This window comes from Anopheles marshallii, chromosome 2 (genome assembly GCF_943734725.1).
Source record: "Anopheles marshallii chromosome 2, idAnoMarsDA_429_01, whole genome shotgun sequence".
NCBI classification, from domain to species: domain Eukaryota; kingdom Metazoa; phylum Arthropoda; class Insecta; order Diptera; family Culicidae; genus Anopheles; species Anopheles marshallii.
This window is the reverse complement of record NC_071326.1, coordinates 23,374,805-23,402,342: the sequence shown is the minus strand read 5'-3', so window position 1 is coordinate 23,402,342 and position 27,538 is coordinate 23,374,805. Positions and strand designations below refer to the sequence as shown.

Sequence of the window (27,538 nt, the reverse complement as noted above, 5' to 3'; positions counted from 1 at the left end):
GTGGAACGTCGTTTATTCGTGCTCATACCCAACCGGATGAGCGGGAAATACGGATAACACGTACACTTTTGTTGACACTCAGTATAGTATAGTATAGTAATCGCTACTGAAGCCTTTAGTGGCTGTCTTGTAGGTAATATTTAAAACCACCTATGAGATTGTATTTTACACGTGGCACGGATAATCCAACACCCGGATGAACAGTATTCGATGATGTTTATAAAAAATGGGTTCACACTATCATGTACACCCTGTATAGTAGAACATTGAACAGGCCCATAGTGAAAAGCTAATTAGCGTACAGTCTATCGTATCGCCGCCTACTTCGTCCAACAATACGCAATTCTTCTTGATATGTTTGATAAAAAGAACATTACCACGATGTGTCATGCATCGCTAACCAGGATAATGATATACTTGGATGATGTATGCATGAATCATTTAATCCGATAATGTTTTTTTTTTGCTCTGCTGTCCAGCATTTCAGGGATGGGATTTCAAGTAAAGCAAACAAGAACAAAAAACCTATCACCGCCGGTAGCGATTCAACTTGTTTAAATTCCCAAACTCCCCCGGAGTACCCACCCGATCGATTTGATGCACAGCGGCAAAAGTTGTCCGGCGACAAAGATGAGAACAATTGGACGAGTTATGTTACTTTATTGATCCCTAGACACGGGCATGGGCGGCCTGCACATTTCTCTCCCATCCTCCCAAGAGATTACCGGCCGTCGCGAATGGTTTCAATCGTTCGTTATTGATGTGCGGCTGGCTATGGCCGGCTGGCTTGTGATTGTGTGGTTTTCCATTTCTTGCTGATACTCGCTTCCCAGCCCGTGCACAGTGGACGGTCCATTCGGTTCCACCAACCTGTGCATGGTTTTGTGGCTTTACAAATGATCCGCACGGTACATTACGCGCATCGCTTTCCGTGTGAATGAAGTTGATACATAAATTGCTTTATCTTATCACCATTCTCTCATGTGTATGTGTGTTTGTACGGCGCAAAAGTGTCCGCTGGAATTGGACCGTGACGTTGGAAGGCGGTAATGTGCAACCGTCGTTTCTTTACAGTTTCGAAATTTGCAAATTCCCTCCGAGCATTGGAGCTGTTTCGTTCATTGCATTCCCATCATCATCCGTGTATGATGCCCGCAGGGATGTCTCTGGACAAGTGTGTATATAAACGTGAATGTGAGTGTGTGCCGGTGCGTTTTTGTATGTACGCAGACAGATTCGGTGGATCGAAATGTCGCTCTGGGGATTAATTTGCTTCAGCTTCGGTTCGTTTTGATTTTCTTTCTTTCATTGAATGTGTTTTATTTTTAGGAAAGTTCATTTACGAGTGACAAAACGAGAGCAAATCGAAAGTAATTGTTTCGCCGGAACAAGAGTGGTACATTTGTCAGTTTTGTACGATAATCACGCAGCATTATTGTTTGAGGAAAGGTCGGAAGCACCTTTTAAGCCGGATTTAGAATGATTCTCTCAAGGTAACCACAATCGAAATGTCAATTCGGACTATTTTATGTCAAACATTTTAATTATTAAAGTATTGTTGAAGAATAAAAAATTCTCAATTGGATAAACTTGGCGTACAAGGTTTTGGGAATTATCTGGCAGAGTCCGAATCTTTTCTGGAAATTTCTGTTCAAATGGAACCAGATTCAAGAAAGATTAGAACAAGTTAGGCTTACTTTTAGACACAATCCAGAAAATATGAAATCCAATATATCTCGACACATTCTAGTTCTATTTAAATAATAATCCGCCAAAGAATCTACAAACCGATCTACGGACAAGGAGAAGCAGGTTTACACAGTCCCAGGTTTCCACAAATGTTAACGAATATCTTAAGACTAGTTAGCTGGGTGCCATCTCCGGTCCAGATGTGATTCGATCCACAATCTTCGGTGCAATGGATCAAATAATGTTGCATGAGACTATGGTAGAAGCCTAATGATACATAATTCCCTAAGTTTTGTATCTAAGTTATTTAAACTTTATAAAAAAGGAACAATTCCTCAACCCGTACTTCAACCGGTATGCTCTTGTTGCTAAGAATTGCAATAATCTTATCACTGAACTCTAAATTTCCGTAAAACGAAAGCAAATTTATCTCAGCGGTGAACATTAAAACATCATTTCCAAAAATTAGATAACTGGTGAAATCTTCTGGTCAATAAAAATTGCACACACATTCCTTCTTTGTGTGTTGGATTGTATTGAAAAAGATAACATAAATGACTTAAGGAGGATATGAAGGCCACCTAGCATCAACTGTGCAACTCACAAAACTCTGACCATCAATCAGCGGCAAACAATTGAATCGAACAGAACAAACAATTAGTAGCAAATTATGAATTTCTTCCCGCCCCGACGAAGATCACCAATGGCCGACGATGGTGATAAAAAGTTAATATACTGAATAAATCACCTCCTTAAGGACTGGCCTGCCCCGGTTTTGCAGTCACTGTGCATCGTACCGTACCGTTCTAGGGAGCGGTGGTCAGGAAATGATGCGCCACAATGCGGAAAATTGAAACACATTGATCGATGGCGTTTTTCGGTACACCAATCGCCGGTATCCCACTGTCACTGTCGCGTTCAGCACACACGGAAGGACACTTGGGGCGTAGGGAATGTACCGTACAAGAGCACAAACTTCCCAATGGCCGGGAAACATTGCTGCTGCTGCTGTTGGTCGTTCCAATAATTCCTAGCTCAGTGAAATGGAGAAAAATCAATATCACCTTCCCAGTGCCACATCACGCACATCGTGGCAGCGTAAGTATTGGTACGGGGAACCAATCCATCACAGTCTCGGCCAGTCGCCCAGCCGCCCACGACCGCGGCGTGTAAACTTACCTTGCCGGACGGGATGAGGTTGTCTGCGTTGATGTCATTGCTGTCGATCGTCCGCTGGTACTTGGCGTTGAACGCACTCATCCGGTCAGCCATCCGTTGCTGTTTTTTCAGATCAAGAAGCAGGCTAGCATCTGCGGATGGACAAATGGAGATGGAGTACAAAAGGAGAACATGAAAGAAAGCGACCATTCGAGGGAAGTTGGTGAAAATGTGAAGATACGAGAAGTAAAAAAAAAAAACTCCCGCGCACAGCCCCAACGACCAGTGGAATGTGAGTTCAACCTGACACGGACAAGGCACAAGCACACACCGCACCGCTGACGGTGGTGATATCTGTTCCGTTCTGGCTGTTTCGCTTGGTGGATGTGTGTGGGTGAAAGTGTCGAACCATACACACAACCAATGTGTGTTGGAATTCGCATGCAATGGAATGGAATGATATAAAATCGAAACAGCTATACGGAGTATGGCGGTATAACTGCAACAAAAAAAAAACAAAAACAAAATGGACGATTGTTTCTTTTGCCCCAGTTGAAACAGGAAGAGAAATGGCAGTTCTTCGTTCTGTACACTTGACAAAACCCGGCGGGAGTTGGCCATCCTTCAGTTTTCTCATTTCGGGGTATGGTTTTTTTTTTGCTGTGTTTGATTTCTGTCCCTTTTTTCACACGGCATGTTGAATCAAACCGGTTGTATGAAATGGAGTGGAGTTGGGAACAAACAATCCATTGCTGATTTTCACTTTACTTTATGCTGTGTTATGTGTGTGTGTGTGGGAGTGTTTTTTTTTTACTTGTACTCCGTTACTGCTCGATCATTATTTCCTGCATCTGGCTTGTGATGTTCTAGCGTGATAACTAGAACACTGTTGTACGCGAGTGTGTCTGTGTGCGTTCTACCGTGGCAATGTAGAGCTGAGGTAGGATGATAAGTTGATGGAATCGATATCACCCATATGCCTAGAGAGCAGTCCGACTTTAATGAAACCATTTGTTGCATTGTGAATGCTTGTTTGATTCTCAACACACAATTAAAAAGCCGATTGAAGATTGTTGCCGCCCAATGTGTTCGATGGAATGAAATGAAAAACACACAAGCAATCATTTTTAACTGTTGAATTAATTGTTAAAACCTACCGGTCTCGTTCGCTTCAAATCTGTTTCTAGCAAAACGATAAAAAAAAACCCATTTAAAGTTTCCTTCCAATCTACCCAACGCACATAAGCTTTTCAATCCTCATGCGAATGCGACGGGAGCTGTAGCTAGCCGTACGTAAGTGTGTAAATAATTAGATTAAAGTGCTCCCGCTTTCACTGGTGCCTTGCCAGCTCGTTTCGAAAGCAGGGACTGACGTTGACTGTCGGTCGGACAGACAGTAGGTCAGAGCCGGCTACCGTACCGGATTCCGGCTACATCAATCAGCTCATCAAAAAGGAATTTGTGCAATCGGTCGGAATTTATGGGCAATTAGAGAGACAGAAAAACTGCTCCAACCTATGACCGGGTCTGGCCGGTTCCAGGCCTGCACGCACACCGACGGCAGCAGAGCCATATAGGCCGGGCCCATAGAGGCTAACTTCAGCTTAACGGTCAACCGTTGACGTAGCCCAAGGATGAATGATTTTGTTACCAACGCTAGCGCATTCGATATACCGTGCTTGGGCTCTGCGTGTGTCGTGGATGGCAGCATTGGTTCAAAACCGTAAGGTTCAAGTAGTAAGTGTAACAGCCGGTGCGTGTAACACATATTGGGACCATCGATTAGTGACGGCTACCGGTGGAATAAGTGGCCGATGTAGAAGTTGCGTATTATTAAAGAAAACGATAATTGAACAAATAGGGTTTCTTGGGATTAATTTCGACTATCAGTTTGCTTCGGGCGGGTTATTTGGCTCACAAGTTCAGTAATTGAAGGGGAGTTTTTGTTTGGTTTTTATATGATAAATTAATTGAAATGTAGAATATTGCTATTCATTTAAAAATGAAATTAAAATCACCGTGTTTAAGGTGGTATTAAGGGGATGGTACACTATGACAGTTTAAAAAGAAGTTTAATTTTTGGTATTATTTTTTTTTTTAAACACAATACAGGGTTTTCTGCAGCTGTTTTGACAGTTTTTGTACTGAGTGTTTTTAGACTGAGTCCCAGTTATTTTTGAATCCGTCCCAAGATTTTTAAACGGCGTCCCACATATTTTTGGATCCGTTTCGAGGTTTTTTGACGGGTTCTCATACATTTTTGAATTCGTCCCGTGGCGGTACCTCTACCATATGGATACAGATCACCACGAACACCATCAACACGGTCAGTACGATCAGTCGAGATCATGGTTTCGTCAATGTTCAAAACTAATCCCGCAGAACACTATTCCTACTTATTTATCTTTCTTTTTTCACTTTTAAGACTCATTGCTAGTTTTATTATAATTCCTTTGGAAATGATTATTACTTGACAACATTTTCAAACTAATATTTTTACATGCGCCCTCATAATTCGTGGTTTTAAGTATAATATTTATACACCTGCAGCAGAAACACTCGGTGGGCTGAGATTTTTTTTCGAGAGAAGTTCGCTTCATAAAAAGGCATTAAAAATGTATGGGAAACCGTCAAAAAATTTCGGAATACGCAGTAAATGTGTAACAAAAATGGAATACATATGTTTATTGTGCAGCTATACTGAACCGCTACACCTGATCCAGCTGGGCGTCTTTAAAGGCAATCTTCTGATCGGCGGACACGTTGCAGCCCGAACAGTTAAAGTTTGTACAAAATCAATATTTCAAACCTAATTTGCAATAAATTGCCTGTCATCGTACGTAAGATGTTATTATTAAGTTGAAGAAAATTGAGACTTATGCTTTGGACGCACAAGTTTTTTGTTTGATAACAAATGGATTCTTATGATGATAGGAAAAGCTTTGTAGAACCACAAGACCATACCGCATTTAAACCGAATCGATCGTACTTGATTTGAAAAGTCGTGTTTGAAACAGTTGCGTTTAAAATTGTTTAACAGTTTTTTTTAACACTGATTCGCCTTATAACTTTATACTGAAGACATAGAGAAATAATCTTAATGAAAAAAAAAGAAATTTTTGAAAACATGCACCGTGTACTAACCCCGTAAAGCACATTAAGATAAAGAATGCGATATAGTAAGACAGTCATACTGTATTTCTCCTTCATTGTTTTTCCTGTTCTGGAAATGAGTGGCAAGAACTCACCGAAAAACTAATGTACTGCAAGGTTTTTTTTTGTTATCGGCACACCCGGCCAACCATGATTAATAGCACCAGCTCCATCATCAGTGTGACCCCCCCCCCCCGCCTTCATTCGGACGTCATGATGAACCACACCCACAGCCGAGGCTGAATAGCAATCAGCCCCCCAAAAGCTAAACCTTTTTATACTCCCAACTGGAACACACACATTTGCCACAGTCTGCCAGCGTTCAGCTGGAATGTATTTGGAGGCGGAAATTAAAAATGTTTTCCACTTATCTTCCAGAGGCCAAACAGAACAAAAAAAAAAAAATTGAGCAAGAAACAAGCATACACCAGTCACTTCAGCCTTTCATCCGGACTGAATGTTTCTCCCGTCTTTTGGGCGGTATTTTTTTTGTTTCGCTCTTGTCGCGCTCGGTGGAAAAGAGTTGAATGCAAACGATGATCCACTGGCATCGTAATGTAGGATGAACGTCGCGCGAAGGTTTGGCTCATTCCGCCATAGTCCATTGTTTCGGGCCCACCGAGCAACACCATTAACAACAGGATAAGAGCAGCATGGTGGGTGGAAAAAAGCAATTCACAACACCGTCATCTGGCTTCATCATATTCATGATCACCGAAGGGTAGGCTGCGGCAGACCGCACCGTGGCCGCCGTCTCGTCCAAGCAGCACGGCAGGAAGCGGTAACAACGAGCAACAGCGATGATGCATGGTCAAGTGCTGGGCAGTCGTTCTGTGCCTTTGCAAAGACTTGAAGTGGTGCGGATAATGGACGCCAAGCAGTAAAGCATAATACAAAAAATAACACAACAGGCATTCAGCGTAATACATTCACCTCGCGCACATGTCGCTTGGGAACGGGGACGAACCCAGGCTGGGGAGATGTTACAGGTTGGTTGGAATATTCCACCAAGCAAGACCAACAGGGTGCGGACCGTTTTCGCCAGATTGGGTGAGCCGTTTTGCGCGCGGACTGTAATCAGTATCGAATGTGCGCGAGAAAACACGAATAGCGCAATGGCTTTCGCCACGTACGGGACAAGCTCCGCTCGTTCCGGTCACCGAAAAGCAAGTAAACATAATTTAAATTGCATTTTTTTCTTATCTTCGCTTCGCTTGCTGCACATACTTCGCCCGTGCGCCAGAATCCGCCAGGGGAAAGCTTCGTTTTGTTGAGATACTGCCGTTGTCTTTACGTTTGGTTCTTAGGAAATATACTGCCGAGAACGCGTGCTACCCAGGCCGGCGGCAGCGGCAGATCGCTGTCGTATATATGTAAACATTTTTCTAATCTTTTTTTTTTCTTTTTTTTTTTGGTCAACAACAACCTGTACCACCGAGAGAACTTCATACCGGTGCCAACGGAACACAGTGTGTGCTTGCAAGTGTTTGCTCGCGCTCATGGGTTTCCATCTTTGTTCCTGCCCGGGCTGCCCGCTGGTACTTTCCTGGAGGCTTTCCAGCAAATTTATGAATTTCGCTAGCATGTTCGTGACATAAATTCTTGCCGTGGTGTATGGTGACACGCGCGGGGCATACACAGCGGGCTGGGCGGTTGCAAACAAACGACCGGACACAAGATTATTGCAGTAATTTATGAAATAGCGCTCGCTGGCGTGGAGTATGGTTTGGTATAATGCAAACATGATTGAAAATTCCCATCTGGGCGTGGATTTGTGAGTTTGGGATAGATTTGCTGAGGGCAGCCCCGGTGGCGTACAGGGTTTCCGAGATGGCAATGTGGCAATGTAATACTTTTCAACTTGAACTGGAATGTGTTGAGGTAGTTGTGGAGTTATTGCACATTTTTTAGATCTACTTTGCAGGTGGAAAATTTAGTCCTCCGTATACGCTCCTTATACCTTCGGAGAGATATTAACAATTACTGTATGCCAGAGGACTGTCATTGGCCGGAATCATACTTTAAGCCAGTTTTTTTGTATGCGTTTTGACGTTTCCAGGCTTATCCGCTTACAGCTCGCCATACAAATGGCAAGCCAAGTTACGCTTAAGAAACAAGGATTAGATTGGTTTCCTAATGAAAGCAGCTAACCCAAGCTCGACAAATGTCAAAATAAATAATTTTGCTACCTGGTCTGGGCCAGATTAAGCCATGTTCCCCGAGTGCAAAAAATGTAAACAATTATTTTTTAACGGTAACAACTGAAAAAGGAATAATTTAATAATCAGACTTATACATTATTGCAAATGCATTGAAATTAAAATAAAATTTCTAAACTTTAATGGATTTATCCTCAAATTGTAGTTTGTAAAGTAGATAGTAGATCAAATTGTAGTGTAGATTATTTGGCAGATACAGGCTAAAAGCTTAAGCTTTCTAACTTAGAGTATGGTTATTTGTTTCCATTTATGATGCCCGTTTAGATCCTCCATCCTTCGTCATTGCCTGAAAATCACTAAGCAGGCATTGTTTATTCCTGAACATACCTCTTAGATCTAGTTATATTGAAGTTCATTCCACGCAGAGCTTTCTCGACTGTCGCACATGGTATGTCCAGTGCTGGAAAAGCTTTTAATCTTGCAATTGCCTGAGAAAGCAGCCATTTATAAATTGTATTCAAGTTAAGGTGGAACGTTATCTATTTTTCTGAAATACCCTGTAATCAAACACCATGTAAGCCATGACGATGCATACGGCAATGTGTAATTTGTATTACCAGTAGTGGATGAAATGAAATAAGAATGTGATTTGTATAATTCTAATTTCCTTCTAATTTAATTTCAATTGGTAAAGGTGAAGAACAGATGAACAGATGAGGATGGATAATAAATCCATGCACTTAATTTTAGCGAGCTTTTGCTAGTTGAAATCAACTGTGTGCGTGACATGACGGATGACGAAATTTCAGGTTGAGCATGATGTAAAAAATGAAGGAATTTCACTTCTCCCTCAACACATTCCAGTTAAACCAAAGGAAAAGAATAAAAAAAAAATCCGTCTTTTTATCATGTGCGTTACCTTATCCACCCCAAGAATGTCCTTTCCTAGAAATGTCCATCAGAGAAAAAAAGTATGTCCTTCATCCGTGCCTTTGTGCACGCGACCCAAAACCAGCGCTTTCTTAATCAGCGTCAGACTTGCACATGGTATGGCGCAACAGACGTGTACCTTAATTCCCCGCAGGCATTCTGGCATGCTCGTGGCACACCGTACGTATCTTTTTCGGGCCAATTTGCGCTACAACACACCGACCGTTTAATGCTGCCCTGGGTGCTAGGTACGAATTCAACGCACGTGCGCCACCGCCGTTCACGCTGCCAGTGATAGACGCGAGATACCAGAGAGCCATGCGCTTTCCCGCGGGCCAAAGCACGCGTACAAGTATAATGGTACAAAGAACGGAAAACAACAGAGCGAAAACAAAAGAAAAACAGCATCGCAACACAGTTTATTAACGGTTGACATGAAATTAAAAACGAAAACAAACTCGTGGCCCGTTAATCGAAGTTAATTAAAAGTAAGCAAACGTAATTGGTTTAAGCTCGTCTCGCACCGGGCAGCATATGGGCTGCGTAGGGGTTTGGAAAAATACTCTAACCACGTACCGTGCATGTGCTCAGGATAACAGCATGGTGAATTAATTCATATTAAAGTGCGAAAAGAATAGTGCACACATGATTGTGGTGGACCTGGAACTGGAATATTCTGAGTTTAAAGCAAACAATCTGACGTCTACTTTTGGACTTTTGTGAGGAAAAATTATGTAAAAATTAGAATAAAAAGGTGTTGAAATATAGCTAAAGATTTGAGCTATTCATGATGAATCATTTAAATGATCGACAATTGACATAAAACCTGAACTTGCTTTCGTATCGTTACAACCACCCCGTATTATATACTTGTGGCTTGTGAGTTAGATATGCTGATGAATGTACACTCCCTATCCCACAGAAGGCTAGCTAATGGAGGATGGGACTGATGGCGAACTGGTTCTTCCACTCCAGGAAATAATTATCTCGTTTCACACAAATGACCGTCTTGGCTTACCTTTGCATGGGCAGAAACCCATACAGTTGACCTTCACTTCCGTCGTGTGAATGCAGTTGTGGTACTCCAGCCGGCAGAGCGACGAGTACGTCCAGTTGTCGCTGCCGCACAGATAAGTGGGTTTCACCACCGGACAGGGTTTGCAGTCCTCCTCCTTCTCGCTGTCATAAAACACGTCGTCATCCTGCGACGAGCTTTCGTCGTCCTCGCGTTCCTCATGCTCCAGCCCGCTGCTCGTACCGTCGTTTGCGTTGCTTCCGGTGCTACTATCGCCACTGGCCGCCATCAACGTCATGCTGCCGGTATCGGTCACACCAGCCACACCGCCCCCGATGGCCCCGTTCAGGCCCGATGCTGCAGCCGCGGCGGCTGCAGCTGCTGCCGCTGCTGCTGCCTCCGCGTCCGCTTTGCGTTTCGCTTCCTCCTCTTCGAAGTATTTGCTCTTGGTGATTATTTCCTCCCTGGTGGTGTTGATAACATGCGGTAAGCAGTGCGGAAGAGAGATGGATAGAAATAGAGGGGATACAATAAGCGCACGGCAGAACGGTTGTTGTCAATGGCAGCGGACAGGTTGGGTAGAACGAACCGTCTACCCATAGCTCGGTCGCGTTCCGAGTGATTGATTACGGGCGCTGCAGTGAGTGCGCTACTGCTACGTGCTTTGTTTCATTAGGAATCAAAACAAATCGAAAGCAGTTGATTGGAAGATAATGATAAGGATGATTTCTCATCCCTGCGTTCATGCACACTCCGGGCGTATCTAAGCTACCTTCAGATGGGATGAAAAAATCGAAATGCGAGGAATTGTCGGAAGCACAAAGCGCTAATAGATACGGGCGAATCAAACTCGGCATCATCAAATGCTTTGCTAACACTGTGAGCCATTTTCATAGAGGACTACATTTATCATCCGTTCCTCACACAATACCGGACCGGTATCGAATCTCATTTATAAATTTTCACTGTACAAAGGCGTGACTATGGTGCTACGAGTAAATAACGTGAAAGAAAGACAGTAATAACCACACAAGACATCGCAGGGTTCTAGTATCAAAAAGAATGATGCGATGCGATGAAGATATTTAATTAAAGTAATTTAGGTTCTAGACTTTATTTTATTCTGTTGTGACTTTATAATCGCGTGAGTGACTAAATAAGGGCTATTTGTGATTGAAACAAAATTTTCAATCATGTTGCGCTTAGAATTCAGTCTGAACGTGGTGGTTAGTGAAGCATTACCAACAGTACTGTTTGGTCCAATCGATAAGTTCTTGGAAATTCTCTGTACCAAATTTGTCAAAAAACTATTTTAAACAGTAAAATTTTCTAATGGAAAATAATAAAAATTTAAATTTAAACTTTAAAGTTTGATTGAATAAATTAAAACTCTATATTACGTTAGCTTTCGCGTCGAAAGTTGTTGGCCGAGTGTAAGTACTAGCTATAGGTCTATTTTCATACGAGTGAAAGGTATGAGGCTACCTTCACACGGAGAAAATGCGTATAATTTGTGTTGTCAATACTAAACATTGGTTCGGCTCGATTTGGGTCGGCTGTCAAATCTTCCGCGCCTGCTGTTCCGCAGAGTCGTTCATCTTGAACAAGGAGGCGTTTCCGTGGCAGTGCTTTCGGCGTAGCGCCTGTTTGACAGCTAGCCGTGGAGATTTGACAGCCAAATGGGTCGAGGTGGCATACAAGTTATACGCGTTTTCTGCAGTACCATGGAGGCCGCGGCCCGCGTGGAGGGCATCTGAGGGTTTTTAGTTGTTTTAGAAATATTAGAAATTTGGTTTTTTGGGAAGTGTTACAGATATTTACAATGAAATTATAGTAGTTTAGGCATAAATCTTTTCGTTACAATCTGATGGTGGCTAGAATTCTACTCCTGTAATGTTGCAAATTTTGAAATCATCCATAAGTGGGCCAATCTACAAAATCTATAATGTGTATGACAATTATGAAGTATAACAACAAACTAGCATTCAAACACATTCAAGTAACCAATCAACACTCATGCAAGGAACACACAATGAAGAGATTAGTAAACGGGGTTGCACCTGTTTGCTAGTGAGTTATAGCTGCTGATGAATCTGTAAGGAAATAAAGAAGAAGAATAAAATAGAATGTGATAGAGGAAAAGAGAGACAGCAAGAGAGAAAGAGAATAAAATCTTCCAACCGATATTCTTTTGGAATGCAAAAAAGGGCACAATATGATGGGAAACATCAATGGGTGTCATGTATCTGTATGGTGTTCGTAGGGTAACGTTAATAAATCACTTATATTGGACCGGTACTTCAAAAGCAATCCATTTTTTAACGTTAATAATAGTCCTCTCCATTTCATTGACTTCAAATTGGTTACGTGAGCCATGTGCACGTGTAGCTTCCAAACGGTGTAAAGAAAAATTGGTGCCATTTTGAACCGGGGTACAATTTCTTACACCCATAATCGTATGTTTGGTGTGTTTCAACCATTTTGATCACCAATCAGCGATCCGACGTGACAATTTAATTTGCTCGTCCTATTTAGATCCACCGGTACATCAAGTATAGCGAATGCTACTAGCGTGCAAGCAGACAAAGGAAAGCACCAATTCGATTGTTTTCATTTTTCTCTCACCCGCCCCCAAGAAGTTTGCACCAGCACAAACACACCAGCAAAAGCAACTCGCTCCAAAGCAGCGTAAACTCAATCAGCGTCCATTTTGTTGCACCTTTTCGCCTTCATTTGCATTCGCCCACGTGCAGCTGTGGGAGTTGTTTCGTTCCTCTGCAGACTCCCCAGAAGGTGACGCAGCTTTGGGCGAGGGCGAGTGAAATTATGCAAACCACACACCGCGCCCGGTCCAGCAACTCAAGTTCGTCCACCTGTCCACCTTTGCGCGAACGCCGTGGAAGATTATTTGTTTCTTTAATATGATTTTCGGGTTTGTTGCTTTTTGGATTGTTTTCGAGGTGGAAAAGTTGCATTGATAAACCCGACCCCGGTGTGTTCGTTGGCATTGTTTGCAATCCATTGGCTAGAGACGCCATCGTGACAGACGGGTTTCTACGGTTGGTGGAAATAATTTTCCATTAAACTTTACCTGTTCAATTTAACCTTCAGTGAGGAAAGAATTATATGTCTCCATCGTACATGATGCATTCCCCGGTTGAGGTTAATACTCCCAGCTGGGGCACAATAATAAAAAAAATCCAACATTTTAACCGTTCTCCCAACAAGCTGAAAGTAATTTGTGTTCCTGTCATTGTTGTAATAGATTTTAGCTTTTGTTTGCACCACTTTGATCCACGCGATTGCTTAACAGGTGCGACACTCACAGGTTTGGTCCATTGTCCATCGTTGTGACTTAATTGAAAAACTAATCTCTAAGTTGTACAGACAGAAACAGAAAAAAACGGTTCGTTCCCCATTTAAGCTTTATCAAAGTTGGACAAAAAGTGGTACAACACACACACTCACACACACATACAATACGATATGTGAGACAAACAATAAAAAAACACCCCCCACCCCCGCTTCACGTGAGGTGAGTTCGCTCACCGCTCGTGCCATTTTTCACCACCCACAAATGACGTGGACAAAAATGCGTTAAAGTGACTGAACCGCTGGGGCACAGGGGCAACTAGGTAATGGATTTCTGCCCCATACCTTTCATGTTGTAATGGAGTTTTTTTTTGTCTTCTTCCGTTACATGCATTTCGTGAGAACGTTCCGACCACAATCAGGTTTACCAGGTCCAAGAGCTGAAACATTTTGAATTTGTATTTTGTTTGGAAGTTACGTGGCCGTGTGTGTGAGTGTGGTTTGGTGTGTGTGTGTGTGTGTGTCGGCGGCATATTTGCTGTTGTGAAGTGAACACATTTTCTGTGTGTGTTTTAACGGAAAATAGTACCAAAATAAATAAAAAAACATCCCCCGCCTAACACAAAATCACCAGGTGGCTGCCTGCACGCGGCACCCGTAACAATGTTAGAGGAAACAATCAAAGAAACGGACCTAGCGGAAAGATAGCAACACACTGGCAGGAAGTGTTGGGAAGAAAGCATTTTTCACTGCGGGCATGAACATGAACAAAACAGAGGAAAACACAAGCCACACCACAGATGATAGGTAGGAAATGGAGGCATTTCGTGAGAGCATAAAGAAGCACAGAGACTTTTTCTGCACCAAAAAAGGACCATTGTGTCATGTACTTCGGATTGGTTCATTCTTGTCCTTGTTTTTCCTGGGACCCAGCAAATGCTTTGGGCGGGGAAAAAAGGGAAAGTGGAACGGCTGGCCAGAGTGCGGTTGGAAGGGATGTTGAGTGAAAGTAAACGCACAACGACAGCGTAATGTACAGTAACAGCAAAACCCACAAATTTCGAGAAAAATGGTCCCATTGTACTTGGCGGGGCAGAGTTTAAAGGTGGATGGAGTTGCCGGTAATGCCACATAGAGGACACGGATGGGGGAATGCAGAAGGTACAAGCACAATAGTAAACCCAAAACTCAAGGTTGCGTGCAACTGAACCATCGCACTGGGTGGTGTACTTACTTGTTCTTGTGTAGTTCCTTCTTCGAAACGCAGACGGCCGTGTACGCGTCCTCCAGCAGACAGAGTTCTTTCTTCTTGCAGTTGAGCGGTTTGCAGAGATCACCTGAAAAAGGAAGTGCGAGAAAGAGAGAAAGAGAGAGACAATGAAATATTCGCCCGTTTTATGAATTGGGTACCCACACCCCACGGAAAGGTGTCGATGCGTGTTTCCTGAACCTGGAGCCTTTTCGAACGAAACGACAACTGGGGACCGGGCCGGATGCCGCCCGTAGAGTGCCTGCGTTCGAGGCCTCAAACCGCTCGACCTGCTTGTTCCGAGTGCCGAGAGCGTATCATTAGCACACACACAACCACTGTCGCCGTACACCTTTCGGTGCGCAACGTGCCGTGGTATGTCGTGCAATTGATGTAAGCATGAAATATTCATGCTGCTTATGGACCGTAGCCGGTTGACAAGCTGAAACCATCCGTGATCCATGTGATCCATCCGGAGTAGTAGCTGCAGAGCCGGTCGTTTCTATGGCGCTGTAAGTTCAAAGTGGCACCCATACTTCATGCTTCTGCTTCTTCTGTGCACAAAAATAAAATACCTCTTCTGGTGCTATTCATTACCCCCGGTACCATTACAACAAGGTGCGCTAAGTTCCAGCGGGGGGGGCGGGGTGGGCAGTTTGCAGTTTGTGGGAGCATTAAACACACAACACATAAACGACGCTCCCGGTGTGCGGTGGTGGGAACATCGAGCGCATCGGCCACTGTCAAACGAATGAATTGCTTCGTTCATTCAATAGTCACATGCACTAACAGTGCACATCTTTGCAACGGTTGCGGCTTCAAAAGAGCTTGCAGCATTACGGAATGGCCATCCTGGAACATTGTTGTTTATTTCGCTAGTTCTATTATGACGGTGATGTAGAACGTATGGATTTTTGTTGCTGTTTTATTTCAACGTGTACAATCAATTAATTCACCGACAATGATAAATAATGCAAATTTATTTTTTATTTATTTATTTATTATAATTATAACGGCTCTTCGCCGAATTATCGCGTTCCATGATGACTGCAGAGCGTACAAATTGCTCAAGGCAGCTCCTCCTTGTCTATTGCCCTATCCCGGGTATGCTCGGTTTAAAATGCAAATTTATACGTGCCAAATATTTAGCCACGTGTGTTCATCGTGAATTTAACCGCCGTTTAATCGATTGCACAAATTAAACAATGGGTAAAAATAGATAGCGGTAAGCATTCGAGGGTAGTTGTGAGATATTGCACGATTATACAAAAAGTGTTAAATATACACGAATTCCATCAAAAACATGGACGCAAAACAACACTGTTTGAGCCACACTAAATGTGAAGTAAAACATTTAGCCAAATACGTGCAAACGCTTGACGTTACGATCGATTTTCGAGTTCAGAGTGTGGGAAAAATTCCAGCTCTACCCGAATACATTCCATGTTCAACTTGAAAAATTTTGCTCAAAATTTTCGTCACAATTTTGGCATTTGTGCTCGAAAACCTTGCAATAGCTTAGAGCAAGCAATCTTTCGGATCTTTCATGATTAAATAAGTATACATATTGTAAGAAGAAGTATCCGTTTCGCTGAATTCTGAAGAATAGAACCCAAGTTCTTACCGAAAATGATGAATATAACTGTTTCACCTACGTAAGATATTGTTGCAGCTATCAGGTGGAAAAAAAGCTGTAGCTATTGCAGCTATTGTAGCTATTGGGTTGAGCTGTTTCTATGTACGGTATTTGACCCGCACTACACAGAGTTCAGTTGAAAACTTTGCAAATGTATACTTTGAAAAAAATGGTAGCTTGACAGTTAAACTTCAAAAATGTCCATAAATGTAGCCAATTTTCACACTTGAATACGAAAACCTTGAAAGAGCTTTGTTCGCATAAGACAAACAATGCCTTCCCTGTTCGCACAAGTATTCTCACTTACAAAGAATATATTCCAAGTTCTTATTGACCCCTGAATGTAACTGTAACAAGCGTAGAGTTTGTCTATCCTTAAGTGACTGAGTATCAGGTGGCACGCGATGGTTTACAACTCTCGTCGTTGTTCCCTCAGCTCAGTTCAACATGCTGCCCGAAAGCTACTATCTTTAATTGAACGCTCGCCGCAAGCTTATTTGTCTTAACAAACACAAACAAAATAAAAATGCAACTCCGTAACCTAGTCACACCTATTCTATTCTTCATTCCTGTGTGCCTGGGGGTTGGTTTTAATTTTCACTCCAGATGTCTCACCACAAACCATTCAAGGTCAGACACACGGTGCCATCGTGTACGGCACCGCTTGTGGCATGCTGAAATGCGGCCATCGCGATTCTGTCACGGCCGTCCCTACCACCCTGCCAATGCTATTGACGACCAACACACCATCATAACGTGCCAGTGCCAGTCGGTGTGTTGAGGTGGTTTAGTTTTAAAGGTGTGATTGGGTTGGCTGTGCAGTGCATTTGTGAAGTCGGTTTGGTGGGTATTATGTAAATTTATTCATAATAACCGCGAGCATGCCGATGAGTTTCGGATGCCACGCGCGAACCGGTGTTGGGACCGTTTGGACCGTTTCGTTCGCTGCTCGCTCGCTCTACCACTTGTGCTGCGGTGAATGGGTTAGTTGACGTGTGAAAATTGATGTGACGCGAAGGAGTCACATGAGCAGTCAAATTCAGCGTAAATTTGCGATATGATTTCATTTGGGTGAAACCGTTTAACGGAAGCACGGAGAAACCTTATCGATTCGAGAAGCAATATGTTTCTTCAAAGTACCGGGCGTCTCCATTGCCTGTTGAATTTGGGAGCTCTTACGAAATAGAAATGCCGATAAAGGAAAATATCAGCAAACTTGTTCTCATTTGGTTTAGCATTTCAGTTTGAAAATATAATTTTCTTCAAGCTTGCGCAGATGATGTACCAGATTTTAACCTGGATACATCTTAAAAATTACAAATATTTTGATTCATGGCAACTAGAACGTAAATGATAAACATGAAAAGTGTTGCTAATGCAACAAATGAATGGCCCATTTTGAAGTTTCACTTGATTTGTTTTAGAAAATAGAAGTTATTACGCAAAATAATGGCCGAACGAGTATTTTCTTATTAGCTTCTGATGATGTCTTCACGTTCACGCTCTCACCTCCGTTTATGCGAACGACTTCGAGACTTCACAATTGGCAATTCGAGTTTATCGCTAGCAGCGTCAACAAAAAGTAAAGCAGTAAACAATTTTATAGCTAAAATTCAAAAATAATTTAGTGAGATAGACACTAGTGCCTTATTAAATGCTCCTTCGCTCTTTACCCACTGCTCGGGTCACGTTAACATTTCGTTCATTTTGAAAATTACTTTCTACTCAACTTGCTGACAAACTTTTCAACAAGCAAGATATGCTTGATGATGAGATGTCCTACCAAGTGAAGATGGCAAAGCATTTTCTTGGTGCATAAGAAGTAGTACGGCACTGGTACGGAAGCAAAGCGGAACCACCGTGCACTCAGTCGAGTCGACAGAGTTGCACACGTTGCACCTTCATCAAACGGCGGCAAAGTGCGGGCGCTCGGGCCAAACCAGTACGCTAGAGGGAAGTTGAAAATGATCTCGTAAATTTCACCCAATACTTCCGAATAATGTTCGTGCCAACGCGAACCTGATGGCAACAGCTGGAGTAACAGTCCGGCTGGGTGGATGCGCGCGGAGAAGTTTCCGCACACTGTACCATCCATCCGGAAAGAATTATGCAAAAACTTTCGCTTCCTCGACACGCTGACACGAAATCGCCGTGGCATGGATAAAGTACCGTCCCGGTTCTGGAGCAGCACATTCATTCATGTGCTTGCAAGCAATGCAGCAAATGCAGTGCACCGATAGAATGTAGCCTGGTTATGTGCCCGAGGCGTTGTATCGGACGCGCGCGAAACATTAAGCCAGCAACTGTCACCGGGGGTGTTGGCATTTCGCAAGACGATGATCCCGTTGCTGCTACGGTTTGGGGTTTGTCTGCATTTCATCAATATCGACCAACCCGGTACGTTGGTTACGGTTATCATTTGCTGTGGCTCGTGCATCGATGAATCGGTTAGCATGAGAGGCAGGAACATTCTTGCACCCGACTAGGCATGGCTGTACAATGTACCATCCGTGGTATGTACCACAGGCACGAATACAACGGCCAGCATCTCAGTGGGCAGCACCGAAATGGCATGCTTACATTCCAGCCCACGTGTCTTGCGTTACAGCTACTGCCAGGTACTAGGCAAGGTATCTCGGCGCCATTACCCATTGCAACCCGGAATGCAATAACGTTACATAATAATCATATTTATCTCGCAAATTTATAGTCTCCCTCGGTACCGAACGTCGGCAGTACTCGAAGGGGACGATGGCGTAAATGCTGCGAAGCACTTAGCAGCCAATGTAGCCAAGGGAAGTGAGATCATACGAAGCACCAAATGCGGTTATTCACCACCACCATCGTGCTTCAACGCTTTACCACCGTTGCATTGCAACCGATGGCCAACCGACTTTGACCGACTTGGGAGAATAATAGCATTTGCCCTGTACTGAATCACGGTTTGTTTTTGTAACCGATTGTCGAAATGTTCGGCATTACGTAACGATACGATTGCTTGAAGTTATTATCAAACATGATAAAAATACAAAACATGCAGAATAACATAAAAATTTAAAACAAACAAACATTTTAAAATTGTTAGTTAATTTAAATACAATCTTCGATTCTTCTTTCTTTCATCTACTTAGCGTAACGACCCATCAGCTTATGGCTGCCATTTCTGGCCTACTAGATTTATTTTACCACGAAGCCGGTAGTGTGTGAAGACCGATGCCGCTACCAATTAACTACCGAGTCGCCCCTTGAAAACGTTTACGTATTTTAAAACCCTGTTTTTAAATAATTGAATAGGTATATTCACACGATACAAATCCTTCTCAATTTTTTAACTTTTGCGAATCTTTTTTTGCATTTCTTAGTGTATTCGAGCAGAGATGACAGAATCTTTTTGAGCCGAAAAGATTGGCCAACTTCGGTTGAAAACACAAATCTTTTGCATGACAACTCCTTCGAAAATTGTATTGAAGCAACGATGTCTAATCAAAGTAGTCAGAAAAAGGTTAACATACTCATAAACGATTTGTATCATATAACTATACCTAATGGCAGAGCTACAGTGAAAAAGCGAGATGAAGACAGACAGAGACAGATTAATTTGGAGAGAATTACATTCCACGACGCGCTTGTCGAGTATCAAGTGTTACAGTTTAACTTTGATTGCATGACGAACCTCACGGAAGCGAATTCACAACGTGAAACATGAAAAACATTATAATCAAACGTTTCATTTAATTCCATGAAAATTGCTTCTGACCGGGAGGTCCACACAAAAGATACTGACACACATTATAATTTATAAAACAGTTATTAAAAATCGTACATTAAAAAAAGGAAGGTAGAATCAAACAATTTCGCCTTTATCAAACTTAACAATGGACCGTTCCGTAATTCCGGGCACATCGATCGATAAACGGGGACCAGTTCCGGCTCAACGCTATAAATTGCGCAAACGAAACAGTAGCATGATGAACAACATCATAATCTTGCCCACTATCACACCCTATAAAGCGTAACGTATGTAACAAACGCCACTCGAGCGAAGTTGGTCAGGGTTTAAGCCCGATCTTGCGTTGCTTTCGGATGTCCATGCAGGCTTGAAGTAGCTGGTTCACTGATGTCTCCTGACTAAAACTGCAACGTGCAGCGTGCGCTAGTGCCCCGTGGAACCTATTCTATTAGACGCTGATACAGCGTGCTTGCCCATTTTACAGCACCGTTCCACCGTTGTTGTAGTGCACTCTGGTGGATAATTTGGCGCAACTTTGTGCAGACCGGCAAGCACCAATCGCCAGACGGTGCTTTGCAGCGGGGGTTCTGCTTGTTGAGTTTTGATTTTACGACACTCCTGTGATGTGCACCGGAAGGATGCATGCTTGTATCGCACGCATCGCACACATACACGTGCGAACAGTAATGCACGGTGGGGCCCAAGTGTGCACCACATCGTTTGCCCTGCGAGGCCCGGAAACCCTGGAGTGGCTCGTTGAAATCCCATGCAGTACAATATTGTTCCATGTCCTTAGCAACAATCACAGCACTGGAGCAACTGAAGTGTCTAAGTTATGCGGAAGTTTTTCTTAAATGCAAAAAAACGAAACGAACTTGTACGTTGCATTTGCCATTCGTTGCGTTGAAGAAAAACACGTGTAATAAGTGAGCCGTTGTGTTTTGGGGTCTGCAACTTCTGCTCGCTTTATCGTTCCCTTTGTACAAATGTATGCTTCAGTTGACGGGGGTTATGCTTGAGTGTGCCTTGAGGGTGTATGTGTCCCGGGGAGCCCCCCAAATGTGAAGCAATGGCGCGAAATGCATTACATGGCAGGGAACAAAAGCTGGTAAAGTCATACCAGCAGTTAATTTTGGCCTTCAACATAATGCTCTATTTCGAGGAAACTTTCGCCCTACGTGCTGAATGTGATAGTTTACCGTGGGCATGAAATTGTACAGTCTGCTGCAGGGGTTTTGGCAGTGCAACTGGCAAAGTTGCAGCCATATTTGGATTCTGTTCTGCCTGAACTGTACAGTGCGGCGTTAAATTTGGGATTCTTCGAAGTTGCTGGATCTTGTTCGTAAGGAAGCTGATTCTGTACAAAAACCGATATTGACTGACACACTAAATGCTTTGCATTGTGCGGTGGGAAGACCTCGTCTTTCCTTATGAACATGATCTAGAAAATGCGAACGATTTATCGGCACCTCTGGGAAATCTACTGCCGAACATTCTAGTTCAAGGCGAGCAGTTGAAGTGAATTGAAGTAGAACTGGAATGTGTTGAGGTTAATGTGGTTTTCTGTCCTGTTATTAGGTCTCGTAGCAAACACTGACTGTTCGGCTACGTGACAAAATCAAGTCTTTTTAATCTACGAAGAACGCCTAGAACGTATATACATTAAAAACAAGTCTAATCTAAGTCCAAGTCAAGGCAAAAATTACCTAAGCGAGTTGTTGTGCTAAGAAGAAAGAGAAAGAGAGATGTATAGAGACGAAGAGCCAGATATTATAGTTCAACGCGAAAAAAAAATCAGAAAAGGGTTCGAACGTTACCACTTGGTTTCGAAAAGCCTCCAATATACTCCAATAAAATATATTATCTACTGTCGTATTATTCTCGTTTATATGCAAGAAATATTGCCCGTTTTTATGTGTTACATACCTACACGCCTTCTTATTGTACTCCACATCACACATTATATCTTCTACCGCAGGAGTAATTGTACTTATTTTCATCTTTTCCCAAATAAACCCCTGCGAAATTGTGCTTATCACTTAAGGCTTTTGGGATGAGCGACCGTGAAAGGTTGAAGAATTACATTACTCTAGTGTCCCATAATGCGCTAATTAACACAGCTTGCTACTTTCGTCCGTTAAAGATTACGTACAGTGAGAACTCTTACCAACTTGGCAACAAGGGAAAACGAGCTTCAAGAGGATTAAAGTGTTATGAGAGTGGCGTAATGTTTCTTGAATATTCGAAACCTTTTACAACTATCTGGATTGTTAAATACGATACCACTCGATACGATATCCTTAGTACGATGTGGGCGTTTTGTTTAAAAAGTTACTATGGTGCTTTCACACACTTACTTGATGGGTCGTGAATCCATTTTTTCTTCTCCGGAATCATTTGCTGTTGGTCCTGCTTCATCTGCATGGATGAAACCGAGTCCATCGGCTGTTGCGGCTGTTGATTGCTCTTATCGTCCTGCGGAAATGAGTCAAAGCGGGACAAAATAAACGTTTAATTATAGTTCTCTTGTTTATTCTTCATATCTATATTAACTGTTCCTTTTTTGTTTAGGTAATATCCGCATTATTTCAAGTGAAGGTGAAGTTTATAGAAAAAAAAACAACATAATTGAGTTTTTAATTAGTACAATTAGAGAATCGCAACGAACAATATTCTTTTCAGGCATGATTAATAAAACGAAAAAAAAAAACTATTTCCATCAAAACCCTGCGTAAAAGAAAAGGAAGCATAAGAAATGGCATACGATTGGCCATTGCAAAAAAAAATAAACTGGAAAACAAATGAATCGTTGATTCGACATCACGTCCTGGTGCGAAGATGTGAAAGTATTCTCACAAACTAACTTTCCTTACTGGCACAATTCATAGGCAACAACCAAAGAAAAAGAAATCAACCGTTCGGTCGGAAATGTTCATCTTACGCTAGAGAGACGGCGGCCTTCCATGGCCGCTGTTCGACCGTTTCGGAACCGGGACTGGTTTTCCGGTTTTCCTTCGGTACGCTTCGCTCATTGACTTAATCATTCTGTTTTCCCTTGACGCGGAACATTCCTTGCCAATGCTTGCAGTGTGTGTTTTTTTTTGTTACCGCTCACAAAACTTCAAACTCTGAAATGCAAAAGAAGTCCCGTCGGCGATCACGATGAAAGGTACCGCGCGCCAGGAAATTGCGAATTTTTCCGAATGAAATGGTCCGCAGGAGATGGGCGAGTTTTCAGTATGAGTGTGTGTGTGTGGGTTGGACTTTGCCGCTTCTACCTTTCGAGAATGTCTTATGGCTCATTTCACCATCATTTCAGAAGAGTGTGTTTTTTTTCTTACTTTAAAATATTTTCGTCCGACTGGCGAACGTCATTCTCGCTTTGTGTGGTTTATCATCAAGTGGAAAATACAAATTGTTGAGTCAAACTTTTTAATAACATATCCTTTAAAGGTAAACAATGTTTTATAAACGATGCAATATTACAAAATGTATTGTGATTGAAACAGTTCTGGGTTCTTTTCAAGTTAAACTGGAATATGTAGATGTAGTGACTTCGACATAAACACATTAAGACCGAAAATACCTGGCCTCTTTGCAGCACTGCTCAATTTATGAATTCAAAAGAAAATTCCTACGTGGAATCGGTGAATGAAATCAACGCGCTAACGATGTAAATAATGACACTTCAATAATAATTATTTTTACGAGATAATTTGTCAAAGCTCCCAGGGGCAATGGGTTCGCACCCGGACAGTGGACATCGAAAATACGGCCTGGCACAACCAGACTGTTTCACTTATGAATCTATCGTTTATTTCGAGCCCCGGCTGGCAATTCTCTGCCGGCTGGGGAATTAAAAATTAATATCCAATTGATTTATGTTACGGGAAAAAATGATGATGACCATTAACCGGGCGCTCCCGGCAGCACATCCGGCCCGCACTGGGACAGCATGACGACGGCGGGTACTTATTGAAATTATATGAATACATCGGCGAATGGACATAAATCATAATTGTTGTTGAATTGTACCATCCCCGTGGGCTAAATGTCAGTATGGCCGAAAATGTGTTTGCGACAAGATCACATCGATTGAGCGGGGGAAAAAAAACATAACTTTTCGTGTAATGTAAAGTTCATTCCTGACGGTTAAACTTTGGGTAACACTTGTTGGAAAACGAAGTAAATTTGTCTTTTTCTTCGAAAATATTGTTACCATTATTGGGACAGCCCGTAGTGCAAATGACGCAGCGAACACAGCTGTTCAGTGAACATTGCGCTGTAGAATCAGCGTCGTAACGTAAATGATTCATCAGGATGATGGATTAATTTCTCAATGAGTTTAATAATAGCACCGAGCGAGCTGGAAGCTGGAATTAATGGGATCAATATTACAGGCTGTCAGGGATAGCAGTTTGAAACGATCGTGGTCGATAGCTTAAATTGAAGCTTAAAATGTGCTTACACCAATTCGAAGATCAGCAATTAAACTGCTTTTTTGCTGGTAATGATTGCATAATGTATAAAAGTGTAAAAGAGTCATTAAATGTTTGACACAAAAGCATGTTAAAGGTCGTTTTGGCAAGAACTTCGAAGGAATGGACAATATTTCCTAATCGAATCGTTCTATTCTTTCTTTTAACTTCATCCAAGTGAGCAGTGGAGAAAGAAACATACATCCCTCCATCCTTCTCACCCGGAATCGAACGGTACCACGGCATGTTACGGCAAATAAATACAAATTATAGCAGGCAACGATTTACCACGACGAGAACGTTCTCGGCTCGTGCGGCATAACGTCTTGCTTTCGCTCGTTTGACGCCTTTCGGTGGCTTTCGGTGGCATGCGACGATAATTTATGAGTGTCTCTTAATTTCCCTTTTGACCCGGGTTTGTCATAAATCATCACAGGCCTCATAGACTGTTGGCGATTCATGGTTTCGGCTTGGAGATCGATTTTAACTAAACGGAAGTTTGCGTTGCGTTTTTTTTACTTTTGCGTAAAGAGTCAATGCGAAAAGAGAGCAAACAATTGCCGGGAAAATGGTGAAATAAGGAATAGCGACACTTATTTGCTTTAGTTTTAAGAGTACAAAAGATAAAAATGAACTCAACAACCATTATTTGCTACGTTCGTTACACAACATTTGCCACCGGTAAGAAACAAAACTTAAAGCGAAGAGCAATGTCATGTGCTAGAAAACACGTTAAAGCTTGAAGGGAAGCAAGCAAATTTCTCGCATTTGACAACTAGAAAATTTGTCCCCGCAAAATACCATCGTTAGCAGTTTTGCCTCACGGCGCGCTTAATCGTTTGCCCGTTGAAACGTTCCGTTTCGGGCAATGGCATGCTTTATGAAAATAAATGATTAAACGCCCTCGAACGAAGAATCGTGGGGAAAATTTCAGTCATTTCCGTGCCTAACGCGGTCGCAAGAATAACGACAAAGCGAGTAACAGACAGCCAGCCCGGCTGTGGAGAGATTAAATAGATTCGAGCCCAGCGCACCACGATCACGCGCCCAATTGCGGAGGTTGTTTCAGTGTTGATTTTTCTTTTGGCCAGATCTTCCATGCGTTTTTTTATTCTTTTTCCTTATTCAACCGAACAGAGATTATCTAGTGACATTACGGGCCTTTTTTTTTGTTTCACCATTTAAAATGTTATCACGGATTACAACGTCGCGTGCAAGTGGTTGCAAAAACTGCCAGACTGGCTTTTGATGTTCGAGGATAAGCTTCTCATTGACCAAAGCAATTATTTGCAAATCTTTGGCGGTTTTCGGCTACATTAAAGCACATGGAAGATGAAGAACTTCGGGTTGGAATTATAGTTTATGAGCGGAATGTATTTGCAAACGGTGAAAAGAAACATTAAACTGCTAGCAAACAGGGAGCGTAAAGGCGCCACATTTAGTACGATCCATCCGGAAAGCATCAGAAATCAAGACGGAAGCATACCGGCACTACATCAGCTAAATGGAGCATGATAATGGTGTTGCATGATTATTGTCTCATCGGTTTAGTTCTGGCTGGTTTCTTTGCCACCGATTTCCGGCCACTTGTCATCACCGTGTGTTGACACATGCTGCGGCAGCAAGGCTGTGTACTACCGTCGAAGGGCTGCGGTGTTGTTACAAATACAAACCCATTAGCAAAATGGTGGTGTAAGGGACAAACAGCAGCAGTATTATTACCACGCAGCGGCTCGTTAGGTTGGGTGGGGAGGGGAGGGTGTTTGAGATGGTTGAGTTGAGGGAAACCTGCCACAAATGGTAACTTCATTAGGGACGGGCACGGGTTCTTACTGCTGTGGCGTTCTGTTTATCTTCAATTATATCGAGCACGCTTCGTACCAACATTCTGCACCCAGTTTCAGTTCTTAGGCTAATTGCAGGCACACACACACCCAACAGATGCATACACTCGACACTCATACATCTAGTGTCTAATCCAATTGCGATATGGCTAAAGGCGAGAGCGGTGCTGGTACCGCTTGATCGTTTAATGCAATTAAAGTAAATTTCCTCCACCATACACGGTACACCAAACATTGAAGACTACGTATTTGTCGCATAGTAATACCAATAGGAGGTTGGTCGTAGTTCGGGGAAGATCTTATATGCTACTCATTTCCCATCATGCTTTAGTGTCCTTCGAATAGCTGAACAAGAATGTCGTTGCGAGCAATATTCGTTCTGAGAATTTGATGCTCTAAACCTAATTTATTCAAATGCGGTACAGTTGAATGTTCCACCCCAACCCGTCGATCATCCTTTGGCTCAATTTCAAACCAATACGTCATAGACTGAAAAAAACGATGCACCCACGAGATAGTAAAACACATCACCGTCAAAAGTTTTACCGGCTGCAGTGAACACTAGCGGCATAGCTTACGACCCTGACTCAGCATTGCAGATTTTCACTAGGCAACTACATGAGCCTGCACCTGTGGACGATGGGACAAAGGATGGTTTTTGCTTCGACGCGACATCTTTTGCTATCTCTGCCAATGGGCGTGTGGGTAGCGTGGACAGTATGCCACGCGTGCAATAAGCCCGGCACAACACTGCAACATATCTATATCGCTGTTTCAACAACGGTCCACAAGGACGCTCGCTGTAACGCGCCCTATCTGCCAATTTTGGGTTCAACTCGCTTTCCCTGCTGATACGTGGTACGTGCTGTTTCCGTTCATGGCGTAACGCAAAAGTGGACCCAGATGTGATGCAGCGATAAAAGTGTTTTCCGTTTAAGCCTTTTAACTGTCCAGCAGGTGGACCGCAAGCAAGCACCCAACAATAAGATAAAAAAAAACACACTCACACACACAGTGAGAAAGCATGTCATAAAACAACGATACTAAAGCAATTGAAACAAGTTGATCGAGTGTTGGTCAAAGTGCCATCGTCCGATGGTATCACGGACAGGTGTGCTGCAGCAGAGTGAATGTAAATAGCATCAATTTTGCTTCCATCGAATGTTGATCCTGCTGTGAGACAGG

At 42.7% G+C, this 27,538-nt stretch overlaps 1 protein-coding gene across 1 annotated transcript in view; it reads right to left on the bottom strand.

Annotated features, from left to right (window-relative positions):
• Positions 1–27,538, bottom strand: part of LOC128719112 (proteoglycan Cow) — an 89,081-nt gene that overhangs the window by 10,408 nt on the left and 51,135 nt on the right. Inside the window, exons 2-6 of the mRNA XM_053812734.1 lie at positions 22,389–22,506; positions 14,651–14,753; positions 12,165–12,197; positions 10,108–10,568; positions 2,869–2,999 (exon numbers count right to left, since the gene is read on the bottom strand). Coding sequence (XP_053668709.1) covers positions 2,869–2,999; positions 10,108–10,568; positions 12,165–12,197; positions 14,651–14,753; positions 22,389–22,506 — 846 coding nt within the window. The remainder of the gene's footprint in view (positions 1–2,868; positions 3,000–10,107; positions 10,569–12,164; positions 12,198–14,650; positions 14,754–22,388; positions 22,507–27,538) is intronic.